The sequence below is a fragment of the Trichogramma pretiosum genome, unplaced genomic scaffold (assembly GCF_000599845.2).
Source record: "Trichogramma pretiosum strain Unisexual culture from Peru unplaced genomic scaffold, Tpre_2.0 scaffold64, whole genome shotgun sequence".
NCBI classification, from domain to species: Eukaryota; Metazoa; Arthropoda; class Insecta; order Hymenoptera; family Trichogrammatidae; genus Trichogramma; species Trichogramma pretiosum.
The window spans coordinates 23,397-45,499 of record NW_019641692.1 but is presented as its reverse complement, the minus strand read 5'-3'; the positions used below and the strand labels follow the sequence as shown (position 1 = coordinate 45,499).

The following is a 22,103-nucleotide window of genomic DNA, read 5'->3' as shown; positions in this document are numbered from 1 at the left end:
TTCAGTTACAGAGGAGAGCGGCAAAACACCAATCACAGTTGACGACATTCGATTGGTGCACATGCTCTGTTGTAGAAAACATTGAAGTTGTTTGCATCGAGAAATAAAACACTCGTTGTTTGTTTACTTTTTTTAAATCTCTCTTCCTTTTTGGAAGAAGTCATGACAAACGATGTTCACAATTTGCGTGGTTTTATTTTTCTGCATGTAAATTTTTATACTTACCAATTGTTGATATAAGAGATCTAAGCAGTCCTTTCCTTTGCATAAACGCAATAAGAATAAGAGTTGTCTCAGCCTTTTTATCTACTTAACTTAACCTCAGATTAGCCGGCATTTAGGTGGTGATTTGACACTTCTGCAGTTACTTGCAAAAATTAAAAGTAATCAAAATACATTACAATTGTAGTTTTTTTGTAATTTAGTTTGTTTTACGAATAATATTTCAAAATGGTTGTAAGGACGTTTGAAGAAGAAATGGGTTATTTAGAAAAAACGAGCGAATATAGTTGGCGAATTAAAAAAGGTTTTCAACCTAATATGAAGGTTAAATTAATTTTTTTGTACCGAAAACAATTAATAATAGCTTAAAGAAGGGAATTTATTATTTATGCACAACATTGGTTAAACTTTTGTAGGTTGAAGGTGTTTTTTATGTCAATAAAAATTTGGAGAAATTATTAATAGAGGAATTAAGAAACTCAACCAGACCTGGGTCTGTTGGAGGATTTTTGCCAGGAGTGAAACAAATTGCTAATGTTGCTGCTCTTCCTGGAATAGTTGGAAAATCCGTTGGCTTGCCAGATATCCACTCTGGATATGGCTTTGCAATTGGTAATTTTACATTTGAAACTATTTCCGACAAAACAGGAAAACATTTTACGTATAATTGAATCCACATTTTAGGTAATATGGCTGCATTCGATGTTTCTGATCCAAAGGCTGTAGTATCACCAGGTGGAGTAGGCTTTGATATCAACTGTGGTGTTAGACTTTTAAGAACAAATTTATTTGAAAAAGATGTTCAGCCAGTAAAAGTCTGTATTGTTATAAGAAAATTGAACTTGGAGCGTGTCATCTTATTAATGCTTGTAATTTTGCAGGAACAACTAGCTCAGAGCATGTTTGACCACATTCCAGTAGGTGTTGGCTCCAAAGGTATAATTCCGATGACTGCTAGAGATTTAGAAGAAGCATTAGAAATGGGAATGGACTGGTCTCTTAGAGAAGGTTTGTATAATGCTGATGATTTTTCATTGCTCACTTATTCATTATCAATTCAATTATAAAAAGTGAACAATTAAGAATACATTATTGTGTAATCATTTTGATCATGATATACCCTGACAGAAACAAATATAATTTTAAAGATTCCTATAAATTCTTTGAAAACTTTTCTAGGATATGTATGGGCGGAAGATAAAGAACATTGTGAAGAATATGGTAGAATGTTAGATGCAGACCCTTCAAAAGTTTCTATGAGAGCAAAAAAACGGGGTTTACCACAATTAGGCACATTGGGTGCAGGTAATCATTATGCTGAAATTCAAGTAGTAGATGAAATCTTCAACAAATCAGCAGCAAGCAAAATGGGAATTGAAGCCAAAGGCCAAGTTTGTATTATGATTCACTCAGGAAGCAGAGGTTTTGGACATCAAGTAGCTACAGGTCTGTTGTGTAAAAGCTAATTTTATTATGATTTTGACAAAATGCATTAATTTAAAAAAAAATTATTTTTTAGATGCCTTACTAGCAATGGAAAAGGCTATGAAAAAACACAATATTGAAGTAAATGACAGACAATTAGCATGTGCTCCAATCAATCAGTCAGAAGGTCAAGATTATTTAAAATCAATGGCAGCTGCAGCAAATTTTGCTTGGGTCAATCGAAGTTCTATGACATTTTTAACTCGTCAAGCATTTGCTAAACAATTTAATATGTCTCCTGATGATTTAGATATGCATGTTATTTACGATGTTTCGCATAATGTTGCCAAAGTTGAACAACATATGGTAGATGGAAGACCAAAAACTCTATTGGTACACAGAAAGGTAAGGAAATTTGAAACTTCATTAAAATTTTCGTCACAGTAACGTCTCTAACCCTTTCATTTTAACCGTTTGATTCAGGGATCTACGAGAGCTTTTCCGCCCCACCACCCGTCAATTCCGGTTGATTATCAACTTACTGGACAGCCTGTATTGATCGGCGGTACCATGGGCACGTGCAGTTACGTTCTTACCGGAACGGAAGTAGGAATGAATGAAACATTTGGTTCAACATGCCATGGAGCAGTAAGTGCATTATACATTATTTTTACTCATATGTTAGTAAGTATTTGTTCAAATCAAGTAAAATCCTTTTTTCTTCTCAAAGGGACGGTCATTGTCTAGAGCTAAATCTAGAAGGAATTTAGATTATCAGGGTGTATTGGATAAAATGGAAAAGATGGGTATTGCGATTAGAATTGCTTCTCCAAAACTGGTCATGGAGGAAGCACCGGAATCTTATAAAAGTGTAGACGACGTTGTAAATACGTGTGATGCCGTTGGAATCTCGAAAAAATGTATTAAATTGAGGCCAATCGCAGTTATAAAAGGATAAGACTAGTTATAGCATACTACTTAAGCTCTAAACATCACATCGTTTATATTGTCTAATCGTACGATAATGAAATAATGTAACAAAGAAAGTCACATCGTTAATATTATCTAATTGTATGATAATAAAACCAGGTAACGAAGAAAGTCAAGACTGGAGTAGTGATAATTATTGTTATTTTCAATTATTCGAAATAATTGTATTAATTTTTTTTAATTTAATAAATTACGATCATAAAACTTAACAATAAAATTTTGATTTCATTATTTATCATTTTTAAAAAATTGAAGTTTGAGTTGTAGGATCAGGTTGTTTAAAAAATTACGATGATTTATGATTCAAATATTTGTTTATTTAATTAATGAAAAGTCATCTAATGTAGGTTCTATCACTATACTATACAATTTTTCAGATAACTGCGATCATTTAATACAAATAGAGCAATAGAACAGTTATTGTACAATAATTGGAGTTATCAAAATACTATTTCATCGAACAAGCGAGTGTTTAAATTAATTATTTGTACTTCGCTCTAGAATCATTCTGTGATTTTCATACACATTCGCACTCATATTAACGTCATAAAAAATGTTCATTCATTACACTCACGGTGTCATACATACTCATGTTTGCTTTCGATTACTTCAGACTTTTCTACGTTAAATTACGGAGTTAAAAAAAGTCAATATTCAGTATAACTAAGTACAAATAGATATATTACAATTTTTATCTATAATAATAACTAAATACAGGCCTTATGCTCAAATAAGTAACTATCTAACTTTAACTGCAGCTATAACGAAGATCTAGCTATAATCAGACCAGAGTTTTTTAATTTCAATTGATGTATCGTAACACGCGTATTTTATGATTTACAAATGATATCGGGCGAGTGTATGTACAAAATGGGTATTTTTATATATAAGTAGATGAAACCTAACGTTGATATGATCAACAAATCAGTCCGCGCGTTCTTCATTAATACGATCTCTGAAACGCTCATGACTACGTCTATATGGCGTACGTCGCGCGTGGCGAATTTCATTCGTATTTCCGTCGTTCGGACGCACGCGCTCGCGTTTATGTGTACAACATAATATGTAAAGTATTTAACGAGAAAACTTTTTCATTCAACATTTGACCTCTTCGAGGGTCGCGATGAGCTTGTCGAGGCCGAAAAGTAAGCCTTCCTCGTGATTGCCATTTTGCCAGGGCGTGCGGTGATCCAGTCGACAGCCCAGTGGCACTTGGCGTGTTTTCGCGAAGTCGATGAGCCAGGCGCCGACTTTTTTGCTGTCGTGAATCATGAAAATACTGCTACCGATCACCTAGAATCAAATAGCAAAAAAACCTCGTTAACATCGTTGTAAACTTATTTATTTACTTTTTTTGACGTATTTAAACTTTTTCATCGACAACAAAGAAAAAGAGAGAAAGAAGGAAAAAATGTACTCGTTGGCAATGCAAGGAGCTCAAGATATCTTACGTGTTGTGAATCATTCTACTTGATGTCGTTAATCATTCTCTAACAATGCTCAATCATTTTAATTACCCGATCGATCGACGGTTTGAATTTGACGAAAAAAAAAAAAAACATTAAAATCTTATCCTTGCACGTGTTTTCTCTCCTCCCACTTTTTCTCCTTCTTCGTCATTTTTTATGATTTTCTCTCCCCCAAAAAAATAGTGTACCAACCTCGTGCGTTTTGAAGTAATCGGACTGCTCGATCTGATTCCTAATGTGTTTCAGCTTGGCGATCAGTTTTTCGCGATTGTCTTTACGGCCGCCGATGAACTGCTGCATGGTCGAGAGCACGTCCGCGTGCGACTTGACCTTTTTGAGATCCGTAATGGGCGGACTGTCGGGTAGCTTGAGCGCCTCGATGCGGAAGCCGTGGCTGCAGGTCGAGCTCTGCTGCTCGCGAAACTGCATGTAGCGCAGCTTCGTCACGGCCTTGGCCTCGTGCTCCTCGGGCGTCGGTGCGTTCGGATCGACGCTGATCATTTTCTCGTACAGGTCGCTGCGCGCCTGAGTCTTCGAGACCTCGGACTCGAGGAAGGTCCTCGTGCCGAGCTTGATGTCGACCACGTGGGGCTCGTCGAAGCCGAACAGCAGATCCTGCAGCTCCAGAAATATGTGGCCTCCAAATTCCACCTCGCCTTGAAACCTGTTGTGATGCAGAAAAAAAGTTTGAATAAATAAGTACGTGATTGTAAGTAGGATTATGTCATATGCACGTATACAATGTGTGCTAGCTACGACCGCAGACGCGTCAGCGAAATAAGTTTTTTTTAAATTTTTTTCGTTTGTTTCTAAAATTAATGCACAATATATAACTCATGTATCGCGCGCAGCGCCAGATAGTGGGTAACTCGTCTGAACTTTGACCCTCAATTATATGTGTCTATGTGTGCACACACTCAATGAACTTTAAGCCGTTTCTTCATTCGCCTCTTTTTTTCGTATTGTTAATTATCGAAGTGGCGCTAGATAAACGCCGCGCGCGCGCAATGTCGGCGCACGACGACGACGTATGTAAAAAAAAGGGGCTTTTGTGTCAAGACCGCGATGCGCTGCGTCGATTCGATTACGATGACGACCGTACGACGTCGGCGATACAAAAAGAAAAAAAAAAGAAAGAAGTCTAATTTAATTATGCAGATCATGGTTCTCGTTTCGTCATCGCGTATAGACTATATACAATAAAGTCGATAATTGAAATTTTGTCACATGCAAAAGTATCGGACGCGATATTTTATAGAGAGCGAGAGAAAACATTGCTTACCTCGGTATACAGTCTTTGAGGGCTGGATCGTTTTTCAGAGCCTCGTAAACCTTGCGCTCGGTGTCGTCGTTGACGTCGACGCGGCGCTTCCAGACGGTGCCAGGTCCAGCTGGCGCGAAGCCACCCGGATGACCGGACAATTGGAACCAGGATTTGAGGCGATTCTTCAGCAACAGGTCGCTCGCTGGTGCGGTCAGGTCCAAAGCGTTCTGCACAACAATCAACGATAAACGTACCATTAGAATATGTTACATCGATTTCAGATCGGAGGTAAAGGGCGTTGTAACGACGAACGCGCTCTCTCCGAGGTATTTCCCAAAATCGTCGCACGTGCTAACTTACGCAAGTTGATGCAAGAAAAAAAAGGCAAAGAATAAGAATCTTTCGCGAATGCCCGAGAAAGGAAAGAGCAGAGAGATTAACGAGTCTCTATATGCGAGCATTGTTGTGTTAATTTCTATTACGTCGCGCGAATGACTATTATGTTTTTTCCGTCTCTAATGCTCGTGTGCCGTCTAGCGAGATAGTACACGTAAAAAAAAAAAAGAAAGAAACACAAAGTGCGCATAAAAATTGTGTCAACTCACAATTGCCAGAGCCTTGAGCGACTCGTCCTCGGACTTGATGGCATCTTGTCCACCGTAGAGATAGGAAGGTGGCCACTTCTTGCTGCTCGTTCGGGCCACCTGTGGCGCCTGGCAGTTGTTGCTGCGATTCTCGTCCTGGCCGTTGGCCTTGCTGTCGACCTGCAACGTCTTCGCCGTCGTCGTCGTCTTGGCCGTTACCCGATCGCCGTCGAGCGCCGCCGCGTTCGGGAAGTTCGGCAGCGATCTGTTATTGGCATTTTTCATGCTCTTCGATGCATTGTCGCTGTGGTGGCGTCGCCACGGGCGAAACACCGTGTGCGAGTTCACCGCGAGGTCTCTCAGCCTGCGCTTCGTGGCCGGGCTCGCTGTGACGGTTGTCGCTGCTGCTGGCGTTGCTGCCGTCGCTGACGCACTCGTCGTGGACGACGTCTTCTTTCCGGCCGGGGCATTTTTTGGGTTCACAGTCTTTCTGTCTCTGCTGTTCAGCGACTGCAAAAAAATTGTAAAAATTGATTAGATTCTCTATGGAAAAATCAGCGAACGAAATATCTAACACGTGCATCGCGTATACGTAAAAATGTGCCTATATGTTGCAGCGATTCTAATGGCAATAAAAGTCCCAAGCAATTTTTATTTTTCCTTTTTTGAGCTTATAAACTATGACGCGCGCGCGATGTTGTATATCGTGTGCCTGGTACAATTTCTCGGAACGCGCGACGATGATAACGCCGCGAAGATGTGATTTTCGTGTTGTAAATATTTTTGATTTATAATTGTACAGAGCAAACATACGAAAACGACGACGACAACTCGGGGTAATTTCATTTCGAGCGCGTCTCCGAGCCATTTTCATCACAACGATAGTACGTTTTTGATGAAAAAAAAATGTATTATATTTAAAAAGTGCACCTTCACCGCCTTCGTCATTGTTTTAATCGAGTAAGGGAAAAACCACAAGAAACCAAAAAACCAAAATAACAAACAAACAACGACAACTTTAGTAATAATAATAATAACAATAACAATGATAATAACGGCTTGCGACGGACGACGACTTGACGTATACACTCGATATGTAACGACAGCCTCGCTCGACGACAGATCGACTGAGAACGCGACGCGAAACTGGCACAAATATTTCGGGCTCATCTTCGTCTTGCCGATAATAATTCCGAGCGATGATTTCGTACGTATTCTTGTATCAACTGAACAATAGATCAATAATAAATAAAGTCAATCGTAATCGAATCATTATCGCTGCACGAATTGTATGTGCGCGATTAATCGGTACATTGGCGCCTCGATTTGACGAAAGTTGAAAATGTCGCGGCAATTAATTATCATATACACGATTAAAAATTGAGAATATAGTCCAACGACGAGGCAGTATAAAAAGCGTCTCTGTGACTCTTGTCGAACTCGGGCGATCATCGTCGAAGCGAAGCACACGACGCGTATATAATATAAAGCACCTCGCGCGATGACGTGCGTGCGTGCGACGCGAGAGAGAGAGAGTCTCGTTCTTTTTCCCATGAGTGCACGACGACGACGACGATGACTGCCGAGTCTCATTTTTGCAGCCACAACGGTATATAGCACGTAACAAAATTACACTCGTATTATGGTATATATGTACACGGCGCGAGAATGGAAAAGTGTCGAGCTCGCACCGAGGCTGCTCTTGGGGGGCGGCTCTTCTTTCACCGCGAGACGCGCATCTTCGCGCAAAACGTCTTTTATAATAAACTCGTCGTCGGTGCGTAACGAGTTTGACGTAATAGCGCGAGCCTCGACACTCGCGGGCGCGTTTAACTATAACCATCGCTCGCGACTCTCTTTCGTCGGTCTTTTTGCTTTCGTTCGTTTTTTATTTCGTTCCGTACAATGTAATTGTAAGCAAATCGTATGCATGCACGTGCAGTATCGACTCCACACGGCTGCGTGTGTGGAAAAAAAAGCATACATCGCACGAAGCCACGAGATGGTCGATGTTTATTATTCGAGCATTCCATCGAGTATTATTAATCGTTGTGTATTGGGCCGGATAAGTGAAATCGGCATTGCAGCGAGTGCAGCACAGCTGTCTCGAAGTAGCGCCTCTCTCGCGATAATCTCGCACGCGCGTCGCCTGGCAGACCTTCGGAGCGCGAGTATTTCGTGTGTAAACAAGCACATTTCGCAAAATTTCCCAAGAGTTAATATTCCGAAAATCGGAACGCTACACGTGTGGCATTGTTTCGTGCCGATATACAACTATCGCGTTAAGATTTGATTAATTTCTCAACGTGGGGAGTTTAAACGATGCAATTCACATTGGTGTAAGAATCGAAAACAAATTGTCTATTTAAATTGACGTGGGCTTATAGTTACGTAAAGTTATCTTGGGTGTGAGAGCGTGTGACATAAACAAGGTGTAAATTCATTAGGTTGCACGAGAGGTAGATCAGAAAAAAAAAATAATAATATAAAAAACCACTGTACGACCATGAATTGATCTTCCGGTAATAATATGTTTATATTGCGTAATTATGATATTCATTTATTTACGTGCTGCAATCATTATGTGCAAAGACTAAACAATGAGGCAATTCATCGAGCTATTTTTGATAAAAAAAAGGAATTAATTTTTTTCACGAAGCAAATGTCTGTAACGTCACGTGCATGCAAGCTCAATATTGTCGATCGTACACAATGTTTTCATTGAAAATGCAAATGTTACACGCATTAACCTCATCACAGATCAGTCGATGATCAGTCGATTGTTTTGATTTTCATTTTCTCTCTTTTGAAATAAGGTGTATCGCAAGTGGCTTCGTTTCCCTCTTGATCGGGACTTGAAAAACGCATCGTAAATTTCGCAAGACGCGTTAAAAAATAAACTCACAACAAGCGACCGGTTAAAGACCGGCAAAGCATATATACCTCTTTAGCAAGATCAAAGAGTGGCTGGTAAACGATTTGATTTACGAATTAATCCGAGTCTGCGTTCAAGTGGCAATAAAATAAATGCATACACACGTATATAACGCACGCGCGAGATTTTAAAACGTCTCTGAGCTCGCGAGATGAAGAATGCGTTTCGTTCGGTGTTTACTTTCGTTATTAATATCCCCGAGTGTTGGTCTTTGCCTTGAGAATATCCCTAAATTGAGTAATTTATCGCGTTTCTTCTTTTTTGTTTCACTTGTCTTTTGACGTTTTAGAATTGAAAATATTTGCTCGATTTTGCGTTGCACACGCGCCGCCGTACACAATTCGATTGCAGCGATCGCGTGACATACGTACGTAGTACCCACCGCAGGCACGCACAAATCGCGTATAATTGCAAGCCACGAGTACGTCCGATTTTAAAAAGATAATATTTGCGTTAATCGCGCGAGAAAAGCTCGTTGAAAACCAGTTTTACCACTATTATAGATATTTCATTTATCGCCTCTCGCGAACTCGGTGCATGTTCCACACAAAGAAAATGATTATATTCCGTAAAGTAGCAGCACTTGCGGTGCTTGAGCGTTTTGTTTTATAAAAAAGATGCTGATTTACTTTTCTTGCTGTATGAGTAAATAATTTTTACGTTTACGGCACTTCTCGTTCGATATACGTCATTTTTTTTTTTTTTTTTTAATCAACAAAGATCGCGCGGTAGACGGAGTATATAATAAATTGATGATTTTATCATAAAAATCTTTGCGAACAAAGAAAGTTATTTTTCTCTCTCACTCTCTCGGGTATTAAATAAAATGTAAATATTTTTTCGAGCTCTTAATTGAAGCACAAATTGAAAAGACCTCGCGATTAATGAACAATGAGTTTTTACGTATATATTTTATATCTCCCGCCCGAGAGGGTTTGGCCCGGAAGCCGATAAGGACTCGGTGTAGATATCGAGAGTAGCGCGCGACATCGCGTAGTTTGGCAACCCGTACAAGGATATCCTTATCATTTTTATGCGGTCATTATATATGCGTACTCTCATCGTGCGTAGGAGATAAAAAAAGTTTTTTCCTTTGATTTTGGCGTGACATTGAACCAAATGATTGCGTTCGTGCGCCGTGGTTAGTATACTATCAACGAAACTGCAAGCGCGAAAAAACAAATTACAAACAAAATAATAAAATACCAAGTGCGCAGCCGAGCATTTGATTGTGTCAATTCGATTGCGTTAGAAGAAATGACGATCGTGCGCGCGCGTATACGCATAAATAAATCGATTCGATTGCTCGCGATTGTTCGCGCGTGCAATATCTCTCGTGAAACCAAGTTACTTAACTAATTTTCTAAAATGGAAAACAAATGTCTCTTCGCGTACGGAGGCACGCAGCAACAGCTACAAGGCATACAAAAATTCAACGGATATGCTACACGTGCCTACGTATACATAATGCGCAAAAGCTGTTCTATTTTTAAAATTGAATTCATAATCGTCGCTATTCATTTACCTTATCGAAATTGATTTCTCGTGTCGGGCATTAAAGCGCAGCATCGGCGATATCTATATAGAACCACACCCATTGATATATTGTGATGTGAAATAAAAAAAATCACAAGGAATTAGATTTAGAAACTGAATGAATTGACAAATCAACACTCAAAACAAAATCAAAACTATTACTAGTCGTGAAAAATAATGCAGTTTACAGACAAAACTACGTAATACGAGCTTTCATAACAATAACAACGACAACAACAACAACAACACACCTGCGGCGATAAAGCTCGGGAATACGCTTGTACGTTTTACGAGTGGCTAAGACTACTCACAATACGTATAGCAAAAAAAATCGCGAGAGGGAAACAATTGATATTCCGTACAACGCGTGCGATTCTTTTTTTTTTTATAGGCGCATACGTACGGACTCTTGCGATACGAGGAATGCGCACAAATCAATCCGGTCGACCTTTTAAGGCGCGATGGTATTATATGGTCGAAGTGGGGGCCCTTTATAGCTCGGACGCGCGATTGTTTGCGTGTGAATTTTCCTCGTGAAAAAAATTCGCACGTACACGCACACAAACGCACATATAATACAATTAAACATCGAAGAGTCGCGTATAATTTCCCAAAGTGGTAGCAATTCTAATTTATAACTAAAAATAGCGACAGAGCGATCGAAGAGGGGTACGAGAGAAAAAGAAAACTTACAATCACGAACATCGATAAACTCGTGAGAGCGTAGTTCAAGACGCGGAACCAGATCTGCATCGCTGGCGTCATTGTAGTTTCACTTTTTTCCCTCTTTCCCATATTGCTCTCCGCAGCTTTCTTCTTAATTCGATGAACTGTATTGCACATTAGTTCGCGTACGTCAATGCACTGAACAAGCACAGACATCAAGACGACGAGTGGAGAAAAAAAACGAGTGCCACAATTGTTTCTCTGCCGAGAGCGCGTATGCGACGACAACAACAACAACAACAAGTCTCGAGGAGGATGCTGATAATGATCGAAGCCAGGCGCGCGTCTCGGCAGTCAAATTTAAATTCAACGGCAAGGGGCTAAAATAGAGTGAATCACCAGCCCATGCACACACCACTTGAATATTATGAACGCACTCACAAACACGCGAGAAAGAAATGCGTAAGCGACGAGAGCTTTTTTCTTCCCGTCGACTTTGCTCGACGAGCGACGATCAATTTGTGCCTCGAAACATTGACCGTCTGATTGTCTTAAAGTATATAAAAGCCAAGCAAGCCACGAGCCGCCGCAGCCGCGGAATAAACTCCCGCGCGCGATCTCGTTAAAATTTCCTCGATTCTCAGCCAATTAGGTACATCCAAGCTGCCTCTTCCACATCTCTTCCTCTTCTTTCTTTTCGCGGCTCTTTTTATTTTTATACGCGAAAACATATACACTGTACATGTACACAAGGATGTGTGTACGCCTCACATACCGTTACGTTCGCGACCTACGCGCGCGCGCACACCTACGTCAATTTAAATCAGGAGAAAGTACATTCATCATATTTATGTATATATAAATGTATGTATCCAATAACGTAGATCGTCGTGCGCGTGCGTGAATTAGAAGCACCAAAATAAAAAGAAAAGAAGAAAGAAGAGAAAGAATAAGTAAAAGAACTTGAGGAAGAAAATAAAAAAACTTTCGCGCGAGCTTGATTGTAAAATATATAGATATATAGGCGATCTTTAAGACGCTTGTATACAAAGAAACGTCTGCGATTAAAGAGCAGCTAACTACGTCAGAGTCTGCTTATCCGGGGACCCCGAATACAAATAGTGAAAATAAAAACCTATATGTACGCGAACATGCGTATGTAGGTATTAAATAAAATTTTCTCCTTTCGCGGGTCCGCCACTTTCTTTTGTATTTCAGGGTCAAATCGATCGATTTGTAGTGAATGTGTGTGTTTATTTTACCTGCTGCTGCTCTCTTTTCGGTCGGCCCGTGCCGCGGAGATGTGCAGCGCGCAATGCAACATGTAGCCAAGAGATCACGTTGCAAACTCGGAAGCGCATTAATGGCCGATTATATATTGGTTTGGCGGGTGCGCTCACACACACACACGCACACACGTTATCGACCACGTGCCCGACCAATTGGCCTGCGCGAGAGAGGACAGTCCATTTTTCATTATATACATACCGCGTCGCTGAGACTTTGTTGCATTTGTATAGTCTACATAGTCAACTTGAAAATGCATAATACGCGCGTATCTCCACCAATTGGCATATTTTTTTCTGTCACGGATCACGTACGAGTCGCGCTATTTAGTGTACATTTTTTTTTTCATTTTTTACTACTGCGTGCGCGTACATATAACATTCGTGTATAATATATGTGCTGCATATATTGAAAGAGGAATCTTGGAACATTATAAAGAGCCGATTGCCTGTGGCCGTTTGGGTTTATGCAATACCACGAGCGCATTTTTCTACTTTTTTTGTATTTTTAACAATTATTTCATGCAAGAAGGAGAAGAAAAAAAGCACAGGCAACATGCACGTATCGCTGGGTAATTACCCAAGTTTCACGCGATAATTTTTAGATTGACGAGTCGAATCCTGGCTCACGGGTTATCGAAGTATCGATACGAGCTTGCCGATTTTTTTTATTGAATCGATGAAACACCGCGAGTACAAGATATTATATTCATGTTGGAGTCAAAAAAGTTTTGAAAAAAACCTCACACGTACGCGCACACGCGTGCACGCACACTTTCAATCAAACTGACACTATATAGGCTGGAGGTCATCGTAATTAGCAACGTGTTTTACATGTCGCACGTTTCCGAGACAAACAATGCGAGGAAAGTCTGCTTCATTAAAAACCACCAAGTTGTTTACAATAGAGAACGCGTTTCGATCGTACATATCACATCATGTGCAGAAGTAAAAGAAGTCTCTCAATGCAATTGTGCACACACGCGGGGGTCGCGAATATTATACAATTATATGAGATGCGTACACGATAATGCAGAAATCATAAGTTTCGTAATTAAACGAGGCATTATAAGGTAGTGCACACTATGGAGGGAGCCCTAGGGCTTGAAGCTTCTCAGAGCTTCGGCCGAATTCATCGAACATCGCATGTATACGTGAATCATCGAAATTTACATTTCTTTGCGATATTATAATATACAAGCTAGCAAGGCGGCAAAAAACATGTATATATAGACTTAACGTCATCCAGTCTCTCCTTCTCAAGTGATGCGTATACAACATTACATATAAATACACGTTGTTTTATTTAGAGAAAACTATAAATAACACGATCGCATGCATGGGATGCATCGGTCGGCGCGCGTGTGCGGCGTTGAGTGTACACATCGCATGCGAGTGCACGCGCCGCGCGCGACTTCGATTTCTGCCGGTTGCGCTGCACATCGCACGTTCGTGTGTGTGTGTGTGTGTGTGTGTGTGCGTTTGCGTACTACGGCATCCACCTATATATATCAACGCGCGAACGAGTTTTCGAGATCGAATTCTGATTTGCCGAGAAATTAATTCTCCCGTGCGTAAAAGAGCGAGAGCCATACGAGATATGTAGAACTACTTTACATATATCGAGCCTCTCGATCGGTTCTACGATTCAATTAGGAGGTGTTTCTCCCTGAGCTGCTGCGACTCTATTTATAATACCTGTTGTACGCGTGCATAAGTCGTATCGCAGCAGATAGAGAAAGAGAGAGAGAGATTGGCGTTTAGTGCTTTTTGCAAATTATTGCCTTTTTATTTTCATTTTTGCTGTATAAGTCAAGAACGTCGAGCGATAACGATAGCTCGATCGTCGATTGTTTCTATTCTCGTTCGCGCACCTTGAAACGCGTACGCGATAATTTTTCGCGCGCAAACTAGTTTTTACTTCATAGCGTAAGGCATGCCGCGCGTACGCCAACTGCACAACACGACCGATACGCGTTTAGTGCATTCCAATAGCTTATGTGCACCTCGATGCATGCATTACGCAACGTTCCATCACAGCTGCATATAACAGTTTAGAAAATAATTTTTTAATCGCGAGAGAGAGAAATAGCGCGTGAGAGAGAAGGAGAGTTACTTTTTCTTTGAAATCTTTTCTCGCTCATTTCCGCGAGAGCTGGCGCTGTGACGGATTTCACGAAAATTATTAAACACACGCTCGATGTATATAATTATCAATATGTATAAAATGTATACGCATACAAATTTTCGCGCAATTTTAAGGTCTGCTTACATGTGTACATAATAATGCACACAACAGGTTTAGCTTTTGGCGCGCGAATAAGTGTGTCAGGCGCAGACGAGCGACAACGACGATGTATCGAAAGAGAGAAAGAAAAGAAGTCGCGTTGGCCCCCCTCGCAGCTCTGAGCTGCTATATAAGCGGTGCAGCCGGCTTGACTCGCGCTACCTACCTACCTATACCTACGTCATTTCCTATGCAATACGCAAGAGAAAGAGAGAGAGAGAGAGAGACAAAAAAGTAGGTGATGTTCGACTTTGGCGCAACGCGTGCGGAAAAGCAAACTTATCTCGAAGCTTATTTATACGTATGGTTATAATTTTGTTAATTATACTGCCCTTCACACATCTAGTCTATACATAAATCTTTCGTTGATTATTTCGATTGGGAGATTTACTCTCGTCGATATATTTTTTCATATACATTGTTGAGCGTATTACACGACGACACGTGTACAGGGTCGTACATTATTAACTTGGCGAAAAAATGCAATTGAAAATTCTTATCGGCTCGTACACGCGTGTGCACCTATTTATGTGTATTACATACCAAACTGGCGACGCTGACAAAAACTCGTAAAACGCATTCCTGCATGCATGACTTTATGAACTTATTAATGCGCGACATTCGTCGTCGGAAATTGATTGCGCGGAGCCGGCTCGTATACAGATGATTATTTTTCTCATAGCTCACTAATGAATTTTCGAGAATTTCGAATCGAAAACAAAATAATGATTTGCGAGGACTCGAATTCCGGCGGAAACGATAAGAATTATACAACACATAATTAACCCAAACGCATCGTACGCAAGTGTGTGCAAGTCGAATCTGTATGTACTCGAGATTTGATGTACTTCATTAAATTAATTAGCGAGCTTGAGTTATCGAGCGCTCGTACTCGTACACCCGGACACGTAATTTCCTGTTTACGAAAATACGGCCACCGAATGTTTGTCTCGTAATATGCAACTGAACGAAACTCATGCTACTTGCGTCCATGTAGACGCACTCGAAAGGATTACCTACATAATATGTATCTACATTTAATTCGGCAGGTATTATGTATTCATTCGGTACGTAAATTTTTCGCGCTCGTGATCACGAATAGATGATTAAATTATGCATATTGCACGCCGGATATACATACACAAACACAAAGAGAGAAACGACTGCGGTTGGCGCATCCGTATGTGAGCTACCGCATCCTTTTGTGCTTTTCTTTTTTCTTTTTTTATTCAGCATCCGCCGCCGCGTTGCCCACTTGAAACGCGATGCATTTTCATTGCGCATACACATTGTAAGTGTACAAGTTTTTACGTTTGTAATTATTTTTTTAATTGCCCAAGAGTATCGTTTGGATAGTTATAAGCGCACGTGCATCCGTAAAGCGCGCCAAGACAGTCGCGCAGTTGATTGAAGCATGCGTAGACGTTTGCGGGGGATGCTGGTCTCGTTACCTGCATGCATACATATCGCGTACACATAATCGCGTCACGGACTCTCGATTCGCGAGTGGAGCTATACTTACACGTACACTGCACGCGGCGCAAGCAGCAAATGCATGCGTGCGCAGATATACGCACGTGCGTCATACACGCGACGATGCGCGCGTACTCGATATTTTTATTCATTGAAAAGAGGCAAAAAGAGAGAGTACGGGTGTACGTGTGTGTATCGTATACGCAGAAGGGGAAAGGGGGATCACCCCTCCTTGTTAAGGAGACCTTTCGAGGAGTCGCAGCAGCGGCAAAATTATAAGGTGCAGCGTGTGTGCAAGTATGCATATAAGCGAACGTGCGATAATACAACGATTTATGCGCCAGGCCGATTGTTTATGCTTTGCGTTATGCTTTAATAATAACATAAATACATAGCTGTTGGCGCTCGACTAAAGAAGTGAGGGGGGAGAGAAAAATGAGAAAGTTCCATTTAATACAGATCGGCATCGGGCGATATCCCGACGCGATTAAATGCCCATGGATCTAAAAACAATCGTGTCGGAACTCGGGTGATAAACTCAAACGCATAAAAGTGCTCGAGCTTCGATACGATGGAATACGCGCGGACGCACGTAGACCTCCCTATTACGCGTGTCCTAATTCAGCGCGCGAGGCAACGCGAGCGAAGACTCGAAAGAGGAGTTGCGGCGCGTGCGCGCGCAGAGGAAAACCGAGCGAAATAAGATAAAACGCAAACGATCCGCAACAACGGATGTTTTGCTGCTGCTGCTGCTGCTACACATTTTGCGTCATTCCGCGCGAGAGCAATCATTTCCACTTTCCATGTATACATCGATATATGTGAATATAGCGTCGACTGTTATTAGTCGCAAACATAAAGAGGCTTTCCCGATTCACAAAGAGTCGTATAATATATTATATTGCACGCGCGCGTGCGAGCACATGCACGCCACGCAACGTTCCTTCTTTTTCGAGTTTTTCCTTTTTTATTCTCTCTCGATCGGACGAGCGGGAGAGAGAGAGAGAGAGAGAGAGATGAAAAAACCTGCTATCGAGCGAATTTTTTTTCCAAAGCCGAGTGAATTGCGACTGAGTCACGAAGATTCCATCGACCGATGGTACATACGCTATGTACCGGTCACATACATAAACCGCCGATAATTAGAAATCAATTTGATGCTAATTACTGTTTATAATGCATATATGATGTATATTAGGTGTGACGTACGTTATATTATAGCGTAGATGTACATCGTTTCTCGCACGTGTATAGTGTGGCGGCCGAGCGAAAGAGCCTCGATGATCTTGTCTCGAGTCGCACATATTTGAATTTATAATGATATCTCGTTGGCCATTAGAAGAGTAAGAGATTCGAGCAGATTTTTCAGCGCGACTATGCCACTTTACGTATATTTCATACATATATACAAGAGGCTCGTTACGCATAGTTCTCGTTTGCTCCAACGCGTCTTTTGGTGGAATATAATTATACACTCGCACACAGACGTATACACACATTCGTCGATCGAGTCTGGCGACACAGACGACGAAAAAGAAAAAGAAAAAGAGCCGCAATTAACGTGTTCTTGACCTGAAAAATTACGACCAATTAACAAATATTATGTGCGTGTGTCTGTGTGGCAGAACGTTCTCGTTGCACTGTGTGCACTGTCCGCGTACTCCCGCGCTGCACATTTTTACAGCGACGATTTATCGACGGAAATTGTGTTTTTATAATCCCTTGCAATAGCATAAATGATAAGTACGCGAGTGCGACGATCGAGAGCAGCAACTTTGTAAGTCCACGTAGGCTTCGTTCTATTTCTGTCGAATGGGAATAAGTTTCATAAAGAAAAAAAAAGTAATAATAAGGGCGCCCCGAGCAATGGATAATTACAACCCTGGGTAAATAAGTGCTACTAGCACTGCGCATACACACACAGAGCGGCGATTCATCGGTATCATCAATCTCCCATAAAGTCGCCTTTTAAAAATTTCTTTTTCTTCGCGTTAAACTTCTCTCTCGCTCTCCCGCTCGTATGTGTGTGCACACATTACACGCGCACATAGCTCGCGGGGGCCATTTTCATTTGTGCAGTAATGCACGCGAGAGAGCATTTATACGCGCGTACGTATACTGTATGTACTGTACGCGCGCGAGCATCCATAAGCGCCTCGCGACTCCAAACGAGACTTTCTCGCGTTTAACATTATTATGACGCACGCACGCACGAACGCATGCGAACGAGCGCCAACGTGCGCGCGAGATACTGCACTCTCGAGTGCATCATCGGAAAGTATGATGGCCAGGCGCGATTGTGTGCGTTCGTGCGTATACGTGCGTGTGGATGCGTGGACGCGGTTGAACCGGCGAACTCGCGCGCCAAACAACATGCATATACGATTCTCAACTCTTTCCTTTACGCGCCTGCGATGATTTTTCGAGAAAAGTTTTAGCTTCGCATCTGCTGTGTCTCTTTGCACTTTTTTCCTTCTTTTGCTTCGTCTTCTTTTGTTGATATCTTTTTTTCTTGTTTTTGCCTCGAAGTCACGTACAGGATTTATCGGTGCCTCTCGTCTCTCAACTGCTGTATTGTAACGTATCAATGAGCGATTTACAATTAAAGCGAACGTCGCGCACGTCGAGTTTTGGGCGATTCGAGTTCCGCAAAAGTTTCATCTCGTGTTTTACCAATATATATTATAATCAATGTCAGAGTAGTCGAGAGAATCTCCGATTCAGACGTTGATAACAAAAAAGAGACGGATCCGTGATGTTATACATTCGATTAAATACCCGCTCAGTTTTTAATCACCACCTCGCGTGCGATCATCCCACGGAAATAATCAATAAATACGAGTAGGATCTAGACGACATCTTTTTTTTATTTTATTTTTTTTTCGTTCTCTTTAATTTTTGCGCGAAAAAAATTACACATCGATTTGCCAAAAAGAAAAAATTTATTTTTAATGATCACTCTTAATGGTTTTTTTCTCCCTCTCTCTCTCTCTCTCTCTCTTTCCTTGCTAAACCTCGTAGTGACGTCAATGGACGATCGCGAGGCGAGCGTACAGCGTATAAGTGTGAGAACGTTGTTAAACGATAAAGTATGTCGATTCTCGCTCGGGCTTTTCATCGTAAAACGGGCAACATCGACCGATGCCGATGTATACATATATTCACGCGCATATGTTTAAAATGCGCACATATTATATGCACACACGTGAGCAGCGAAATTGTAGACATTCGCGCGCGGATTCGGCTAAAATGCGCCGCAACGAGAGAGATGTCGGAGAAGCAACTCGAGAAACTTAAATCCATTATATACAAACGAAGCTAGAATTCCGGAAAGCCTCTTTCAGCAAAATATTATTTTATTTTATCGCGAATTGTCGTTAGCGTGGCCACGTCGGTGAGGTTTGCCAAGATCAATGACCTCCCACGCTCGCGCACACTAGCACTCGCTCCCAGCTTGACCCATGCTATAAGACTATTAGCGGTATTAATAACGTTACATATGTGTGTAATGTTACATATTAGGTTGTATTGCGAGCGAAAAAAAAGATACGAAAGTTCGAAAAAGCCCGCAATCGATACAACTGTCGAAGTCAAGCAAAACAAAATAATGTTCTTTCACTCAGACCAGTGACATTTGAAAAAATCGTTGCAATTATATTTCGGGTTCTTGCAATCTATATAGAACGCATAGATTCGGAAGGAGGCACGCACTTTACTGTATGGGATATCTGCTGCACGAGAGAGAGAGACAGAGAAAGAAAGAGATATTGTACTGCATCCTGTACGTCATCGGTCGCGCGAACGCACACCGGAAGAGTATCATCCTGCCTTCTCTCTCTTTCTGCGGCTTGATATACGCCCCGATATAGTCACGACAAAATAATACGCACGACGCGTATCAAAAACTCTCGGTATATCATATGCTAAAAACAATTAATATTAGCGCGAAATGTTTTCGTGTATACGATTCGCGCGCTAAAATTTTTCACGAAATCGAGTTTGAAAGCCTCGTTGACTTTCGTTGAAAAATACGGAGAGAAAAAAGTCACCGTCTCGCACATGTGTTGGTGTATTATAAAAAAAAACGTGCATGCGACATCCCGCACGTTCGCAAGATACATGATTCGCGCGAATTTATAATATTAAGCGACGATCTAATCGAATCAGCGTAACGCAATTGCGACGCGATAATTGTGAAAGCTATTGTGAGTGAACGTACGCTCCATGCGGGTATGGGAGGAGAAAAAAAAGCAGACACTCGTAAGATCATTGCGACACTTGCCATATATAAGTTTTCGCTGCGTCGGTGCATTTTAAGCTCCAAACGAATGTGTATAAGCGCTCAAAGTATACATATTACTAACACATACATTGAGAGATGCAAAAGTCAAGCAGATAAAAAAAAATTAGGTTAAAATTGACGTGAAATCAAAAGAGAAAAGACGAAGCTTGATTACGAATCTACGAGAGTAGGTATTGTAATGTAAAGATACGAACCTTGTTGAACTGCAAGAGTCGCTGGTACTGGTCGACGGCCGTCAAGCACATACGAGTAGTGAATGCCTCCATTCTAGCTGGCAAAGGTGCGTGACACACGCTGCTAGACATTTTTCATGTGTTAGTGTGCAGCCTCTCGTTCCTTCGCGATATGCGTCGTATGTGTATCTAATAATCGACTACACTATATGCAAGTAAAAGTCGGAGTCGACCTTTAACACTTTGGTTTTGTGGAAGTTTGCTTTGCTCGGGCAAAAACTTGGTTCAACACAATTTAGCGAACACACACACTTTCGGAACGTGCGTAGCTTATTCGGAGCTGTTGCTGCTGCTGCCGTTTTTGCTTTCTCTCCTCTTCCTCGTCTATTATGTTCATTATAGGAACGCCGCTGCTGCCACGCACTGACTCGCGTTTACGACAAGTATTTGCACACTGAAATATCAATGCAACAACAGGCGAAACAAAAAGAAGAAAGAAAGAAACAATCACTTGAGAGTAAGTAAATATTATAAATCACTCGAGCAATGTATGATAGATACAGTCACAAGATCGATGCTCTCTATAAGGTAAAAGACAACACTTGCACCGTCGCGGGATGATAAATATTCATAGTCGTCGTCCGGCCGTGTGTAAACTTGCGGCGTGCATTGGACCCGGACTGCGGTTACGTGCGTGTATAAAATTGTGCACGAATGTGCCTCGGTCGCGCGCGCGTTTCTGTCGACGAGCCGAGAGCCAACGGTACACTGAAGCTTCCCCTCTCGCTGGCGACTTGTTTTATCGAGCCGCTGCTGGTAGTAGTGGTAGTGGAGGTCCGTGCGAATACGAAGCGGCTATACGGCGGCACGCAGAGGCTCATAACCTACTACTGCTACTATACTCTACAGGCTACAGCACAGCATTATATCCGCACACATACACACACACTTTCTTACAAGTTCCTGAACTTTTGCCGCGCCAATTTACATCGTGCGTCGTCGTATAAGCTTCTCGACAATAGCTACGATTCCCATTTGGATTTTTACGAATCATCAGGATTTTTTACTTTCGTAAGAGAAAAAATCTACCTCTAAATCGTATTTATCCGTGTAAACAATGTAATATTTCCCGATTCAGTCTGGCGGACTATCGCGTTTTGTTTCTCGGATTTTCAAATTTTTGGCTGATGCAAGGAACTCGACGTGTGGCGCACGAAAATATTAAGCCATCATAGCATAGGCTCACGATTTTATTTATTTATTTATTTATTTTTTTGCCTTATCGACGTTCCGTTATACTTGTAAACTCGAACGCGTACTTTGGCGTATCGTCGTTGGAGCGTCGATAAGGTTTTAAAAATAGAGACGCATTTTGCGCTTGTAAGCCGAGTATCAAAACAAAAGACTCGAGTCATGCAGAGCACGCGGGCGCAATAATTTTCGCGTGCGCACACATGAGCCAGGGAGATTAACCCCGCTGATAAGCAAAG

At 41.4% G+C, this 22,103-nt stretch overlaps 2 protein-coding genes across 3 annotated transcripts; one reads left to right on the top strand and one right to left on the bottom strand.

Annotated features, from left to right (window-relative positions):
• Nucleotides 1-82: 82 nt before the first annotated feature.
• Nucleotides 83-2,836, top strand: LOC106655753 (tRNA-splicing ligase RtcB homolog). Its single transcript, XM_014376301.2, has 8 exons — nucleotides 83-546; nucleotides 639-834; nucleotides 907-1,037; nucleotides 1,104-1,230; nucleotides 1,402-1,668; nucleotides 1,742-2,052; nucleotides 2,131-2,295; nucleotides 2,378-2,836. Exons 1-8 carry the CDS (start codon nucleotides 451-453, stop codon nucleotides 2,603-2,605), a joined length of 1,521 nt encoding a protein of 506 aa, XP_014231787.1. The 5' UTR covers nucleotides 83-450; the 3' UTR covers nucleotides 2,606-2,836.
• Nucleotides 2,837-2,932: 96 nt separating this feature from the next.
• On the bottom strand, nucleotides 2,933-21,454 carry LOC106655697 (inositol-trisphosphate 3-kinase homolog). 2 transcript variants are annotated; one of them, XM_014376215.2, is made up of 5 exons: nucleotides 20,635-21,454; nucleotides 5,976-6,464; nucleotides 5,389-5,597; nucleotides 4,299-4,770; nucleotides 2,933-3,930 (listed from the first exon to the last, which is right to left on the bottom strand). In XM_014376215.2, the coding sequence occupies exons 1-5, from the start codon at nucleotides 20,743-20,745 to the stop codon at nucleotides 3,733-3,735; spliced, it is 1,479 nt and encodes a 492-aa protein (XP_014231701.1). In that variant the 5' UTR covers nucleotides 20,746-21,454; the 3' UTR covers nucleotides 2,933-3,732. The 2 variants fall into 2 exon arrangements, with proteins under 2 accessions (XP_014231701.1, XP_014231702.1); XM_014376216.2 differs by lacking the exon at nucleotides 20,635-21,454 and adding an exon at nucleotides 6,885-7,111.
• Nucleotides 21,455-22,103: the final 649 nt, after the last annotated feature.